Below are 6,000 nucleotides of genomic sequence, written 5' to 3'. Positions count from 1 at the left end.
CTGGTTCTCCAGATCCTCCAGGACTGGGCAACAGTGACCAGATCCCCGCCAGTGATGGAGAGGGGCAGCTGGAGCCTCTTGGGGCTGTAGCTACCGACCCCATCATGTCCTCAGTCATGATCCAGAGCCAGGCCACCCTCCACTCAAAGGCCTGGGTGACCAAAGGATGGGGGTGCCACCAGAGCAGGCCTGGGGGCACAAGACTGAGGGTGCCCCCAGAGCATCCCCACTGCTGGAGCCAGGCAGGGGCTGAACCCTGTCAGCAGCACCGGGATGGCCAGACCCCATCTGTGCCTCCCTTTTCCCACCAGAATAAATACCATTCATTCAGAAGAAACCATTTTATTATTTTTTTTTCCCAAAGAAAAAAAGCAATATAAATATTAGAGTATAAAACTTGCGTGTAACACATCGACATTGGTCTATATGGGTATAAGAAGGATATAAGCATATATATAATATATAAGTATAATTCAATATTAGACACATTGAAAGGGCAAACGTGTTTCATTTCACGCACACTCGGAGCACAGACCACATGGAAAGAAGATACAGAGAAAATTGAAAATACTGATGTCCACAAGTTAGTTACTGCAATTAAAAATAACACGCCACTAAATACACGACACTCACTACGCTACCTCAGATTGCAGATTAAAAAGAAAATATAAAGACTACGATTCAGCTACAGCATTTCTAGGGGGGGGGCAGGTGGCAGCTGCAGGGGACAGGGTGGGAACCGCTCCCAGTGCAGCCAGCAACGGAGGTGGCTTGATCCCGATGAAACACGGAGGATGCTCCTGCTGCCCTGGTTTGGGGAGGGGGCAGGGGTGGGGAGAGCCTGGCTGAAAGGGCTGGATCTGCTCGGGTGAGTTACGTGTTAGTGATTAAAAAAGGAAAAAAACAACACACACCCCCCTGGGAAACTCGGTGTGTCCCCTTCCGGGCCACCCCACAGCTCCTCTCCTGGCTCTGGCTACACAAAGACCCCAGCTGCCTCTCCCGGGGGCTCAGAGCTGCTTTGCTATGGGAAGCTGGCCTGGTGCTTTGGTGATGAGCACATGGAGAAACTCTAATCCTCGTCCTTCCATTCTCCCCGCAGGGTACAAAGCCCAAAGCCAGCGGGAACCTCCTCCTCCGGGCTGGCCCCGCACGGTCCCGTGTGTCACTCCCCCAATCATTGCCCCCCATTTTGCAGCGTCACCCCCGGCTCTTGGGTCCCTTGTCTGGATCTGGTCCCCAAACGCCACCGAAACAACCATCACTTACTCAGCCACCAACTCTGCACCAAAGCCATGCACCGGCAGCTCTGCGGATCCACCCTTTGGGCGAGACCCCCGGAACCGCCCGACCACCCCAAACAACCTTTGAGGCCCGAACTAGAAGCAATAATGAGTTTCCCCACCCCACCTGAGCCATCCCACCCCCTCCCACCCCTTCCCCAGGGCAGCCCGGGCGGCTGCTGGCGCGTTCACACCACGTGGGCATGCGAGGACTGCGTGGGTCCGTGGAGCTACTGCGCTAGTGCAGGTGTGAGGTGAGGGACGTGCATGCAGACACCGTGTGCAGACAGTGAAGCGTCGTCCCCGTGTCCCCTGGGCGGGGACCTGGCCAGGCCTGGCCGCGGGGGAGCGAGGCTCTCTTAGCTTTAATTCCATAAGAACATCGACTGTACATATAAATATTTACTGCAAAGAAGGATTGAGATGTGTCTGCTCTTCGGAGACCCCTAGAACTGCCGGGGCAGCTGCCGCACACCTCGGCATGCTCCTCATGGAATTCCCTGACTCTCACACAGCTGGAGGGCTTTTTCCTTATCATATTTCAGGCCATTAGTGGTTACACTTTAAAAAAAAAAATAAAAAATGCTTAGGATGCAGCTTTGCCATATTCCCTTTGACTCATGCAATATAAACACTTTTTTTTTTTTTTTTCAGATGACAGGTAAGCAGGAACTGAAGCACTCCCTACCAACTTCCAAATTCCAAAATCCATCGCTATCATTGGCTGGGGGTGAATTTTACGAATGGAAAATTTAACAGCAAAGAACTGGAGCATGGGCTCTAAGCTAAGAACTTCCTTTTCCTTTCCAAAAAACAGCTGAAGGGCTATAAATTAAAAGATCCACATTAAAATTATTTACACTGGGCAAAGCTGAGCACAAGCCTTGTGCCTTTCTTGGACTGCCTGGGAGCAAATTGGATCCAAAGACATGGCAAAAGACCTTCTGCCCTTGCATATTCTAATACCCGAGGGATTGTATAAAACATTATTCACAGGGCACTTGTTTGCGTTCGGTTTAGATTCCGGATTGGTTTTCATCATGAGACCTGAGAGCAGTGAGCCCCTGCTCTCAGCTCTGATGATGACGAGATACATTCGCAGCATTTCCTACTTTTGCACCGCAAAAAAAATTCACATTCGTCCTCCGGCCTGGGCTGTGGTTTTGGGGGAGTGCTGGAGCCGGCTGCCCTGTAGCTCTGAGGTCTCCTTTTTCTTCTTCACTACTTCTTCTCCTTCTTCCCGGATTTCTTCTTGTTGCCTCCGGCGGGGGCGGCGTTCTTGGCGTCGCGCTTGCCGGCGGCGTTGGTGAGGGTGGCGTTGCTGCCCGGGATGTAGACGTTCTGCCGGTAGTCGGGGACGTGCTGCAGGGTGAACTGGGGGCCGTAGCGAGCGCTCAGCCCCATCGTGCCATTGCCGCCGCCCAGGGTCGAGTTACCATCAGCAGCTTCTGTGGGGAACGCCGGGGAAGGGGGGAAAGAGAAGAGCAGGACGTTAAAGCCAGCTGGAGACCCCCACCCCGAGCCCCAGCAGCCCCACAGGGTGTCAAACCCAAAGCAACATCACCCTTCAGCTCCCCACAGGGCAGCCTGGCACAGAACTCCCCCCGAAACTGCCCATTACAAACATATTGTGCAGTCACACCATTAGAGATGCGTTAAAGGAAATTCAATATTTATTTATTTTTCCGCCGTATCTAAAACCCTGCCTGCGGTATTTTTCTCCAGCCAGGTTTATTCAGGGAGCAGGACACGGGAGATGAGAAAGAAAACCCCTCCCCTGCAATACCACAAAATGGCTCTAGGAAGCCGAGCACGAACGAAATCAATGCCAGAGCGTGTCGGATGGTCCAGATCTGGGAGCAGGGGGAGGGGAAGGCAAATTCATTCCTGTCGTTATGCAAAGCTCCAGCACGGAGCGAGGAGTGGGGAGGGGCACAGGGCCCCCCGGGATGCTGGGGCTCTGCTGGATGCTGGAGACCAGATGGAGATGGGGGATGCACGGAGGCAGGGGGGCAATGAGCAGGGGGATGGCAGGGCTCGAGCGATGCTGTTGCCATGAGCTGCTGCACGATCTGCTCCAGTGCAGCTGCCTGTGCACGGCTCAGGGGGGATCCTTGCACAGCCCTGCTCAGACATGGTTTGCTGAAATTCAGCCTTTGTCTGAGACGCTGTGGCTCCCATCTCAGCCTTTAACTGCCTCATGCTCATGGCTGGGGCCAGGCCCTCCCGAAGGATGGGGACACCCACCAAGGGCACCCAGAGAGCCCAAGGCAGAGCCCAGGGGTGCTGCTCCCTCCTTCCAGAGGCAGAGAGATTGTGGGAACAAAGGAAAATAACAGGCAGAGGTGGTGGGCTGGGTCCCCTCGTGTTTCTCCTCACTCCAGACCAGCTCTGTGCACGCCTCTGTGCTGCCTCTGCTTTCCCCTAAGCAGATGGAGGTGGCTAAGCCAGCCAGGAAGCTGGACAAAAAGCTGGATCACATCCCACCATCCCCTGAAATATGGCTGTGTACACATTCCCTTTGCAGGGGTCGGAAGGATGAAGCAACTGCAGTTTGAAAAGTTGCAGCTGCTCTGTTGGAGCGGGCAGGGAGGAAAACACAGCGAGGCTGAAAACAAGCGTGATATTGTGTCCCAGGGCAGGGCCGTGGGGTGCAAACAGGGAAATGCCTTTCACCTCCTGCTCTGGAAGCATTCCCCGCAGGAGAATTCTTCCAAAGTCCCCACGAAACGGGTTCCAGACCCAACGGGGCTTACAGGACCTTGTGCCGGGGAGATGTGTCTGTAATTAGTGACATTTATTGCAAATCCTCACTCCCCTGAGAAGGAGCTTGTTTCATTAGTAACCAACCCAAGGCCACACCCATGGAGGTGTCAGAAATGACCCCCAAAGGATGGGATGACTGGAGATGTGCAGGGACCTTCTCACAGGCGGACTACTGTGGAAGAGGTTTTACAGGGACTTCTGTGGGCCAGAGAGAAGTTGGATAAGAGGATCCATGTTTACACCCCTGGAAGAATTTTCTACCAAGGTCATTGACATAGAAACCAAGAAAGAAAGAAGGAGAAATAAGAGAAACCTGCAACTGCCTGTTCCAGTGAGCACTTTGTTTGTCTCTTGTGACCAATGAGTAAAGTGTAAACTTACGAGTTTTGTAAGAATGTATAAAAAGCATGCAGGCTATAAAAAAATAAATGTTTTGAAGCCTTCTGAAAATGGAGTGTGTTGCTTTGTATTGTCTCCGTCTCAACTGTGACAGACTACAGCCTCCAGCCACGGGAGAATTGTTTTTTCTGGCTTGTCCCAGCTGGAGTCAGCCCAGCGAGAGGCTGGGTGCACTCGGGCACCTTCCCTTCCCCGGGTGTTGCTGCCCTGTGTCCCCCGGGGTCACCCCAGGGCTCTGGGCAGTGAAGGGCTGGCGGTGCCAGCACCACCCAAGACCCCATGAATTAATTTGCAGTCTCAGCACAGCTTCTACCAGGGAGAACAGGCACTGGTGAAGTTCCCAGCCTGCCAGTCGGTCCTGGGTAAGGGCGACCGGCTGTTTCTAGGTAACACTGACACTGAGGCTGAAAAGAAGAGAGAACAGGAACAATAGAGGGTTACAAATGGGCACCGAGGTGCTCTTGCCAAGCAAAGCACTTGAGCTCTTGTCGCTGGAAAGGTCACGCTCAGCCTCTACCAGCAGCCTGTCATTATCCCAAACTGTCCTGGGGAGGAAAACAAGAATTTGGGCTCTGGCAGAAATAACCAGCGAGTGGCTCCATGGCCCCGTGGGCAGAGGGGAGGCCGGGGCAGCCCCAGAGCAGGTGTCACTGCAGCTGCTGGTGGGGCTTTCAGGGGACCCAGTATAGCGTGTCTGCCCCTGCCTGGGGGGACAAGGACCTGCCCGGGCTGCCTTTCTGTCTGCGCTCCCACCATCCCATGGCACCTCTCTAAATTCTCCCTGGAGCCAGAGTATTTTAAGGACAGGATGTCTGTCCTTGAGAGTCTGGTGTCCTGGGGCATCTGTGCTCCTTGGGCTGTCCCAGCAGCTGCCTCTGCCCATCCAGATTGCTCCAAACACTGGTTTTTCATATTGTTCCCAGCTGCAAGGCGGGAAGATTCAGAGGAAGGATGGCTGGGAAGGGAGACAGAACCCTACAGCAAGGTCACAGCCCTGGGGGAAAATCAGGTCCCCAGATACTCTGCCTTGTGATGGTAGTGGAACCATTGGGGAAGGGATTTAACCCTCAAAGGACTGGATGGTGCAGGCTTGGCCTGGCATGGCCAGCGCTGCCTCCTGCTGAAGCCAAGGAAAACCCCTGGCCCAGGGTAAGGATGCATCCGAGGCAATACTGTGAGCCACTTGTCACCCCGGAGCTCAAACAGAGCTCAGTGGGTGACAGTGAAAGATAAGGATTATTTAAATGGCCAGGAAATCACACCCAGGGATGGGTAGCACAAAGCTTAATGGGCAATTAGCGCTGCCCCTAATCAAAGCCCGCTTCAATCAACACTATTGGCTTGAAGAGAGAGCAGAAACGGGGGACAGAGAGAGCAAGGGTGACACGAAAACACCGTGCTGGAGGAAAAAACTGGTGCTGGGTCCCCATCCACACAGCCAGCACAGAAAGAGCCCGCACAGGATGGGTAAGGGAAGGCCATTATCTGCAGCAGGGATTTGACTGACATCAAGCCCCGGGGCGGCCCGGAGCCGGGGAGAGGCCGGGACAGT

The 6,000-nt window shown here is 54.0% G+C and overlaps 1 protein-coding gene across 6 annotated transcripts in view; it reads right to left on the bottom strand.

Annotated features, from left to right (window-relative positions):
- Positions 1 to 326: 326 nt before the first annotated feature.
- LOC121343346 (protocadherin gamma-B4-like) overlaps positions 327 to 6,000 on the bottom strand; it is a 44,103-nt gene continuing 38,429 nt past the window's right edge. For 5 of the 6 annotated variants that reach the window (XM_041418410.1, XM_041418445.1, XM_041418429.1 and 2 more), the window contains exon 4: positions 327 to 2,731. In XM_041418410.1, coding sequence (XP_041274344.1) covers positions 2,505 to 2,731 — 227 coding nt within the window. In that variant the 3' untranslated portion in view covers positions 327 to 2,504. The remainder of the gene's footprint in view (positions 2,732 to 6,000) is intronic. The other variant, XM_041418420.1, reaches the window with a different exon arrangement.

Source organism: Onychostruthus taczanowskii, unplaced genomic scaffold, assembly GCF_017590055.1.
Source record: "Onychostruthus taczanowskii isolate IOZ18803 unplaced genomic scaffold, ASM1759005v1 scaffold107, whole genome shotgun sequence".
Taxonomy (NCBI): domain Eukaryota; kingdom Metazoa; phylum Chordata; class Aves; order Passeriformes; family Passeridae; genus Onychostruthus; species Onychostruthus taczanowskii.
The sequence above is the reverse complement of the archived record's forward strand: the minus strand, read 5'-3'. Positions and strand labels throughout refer to the sequence as shown.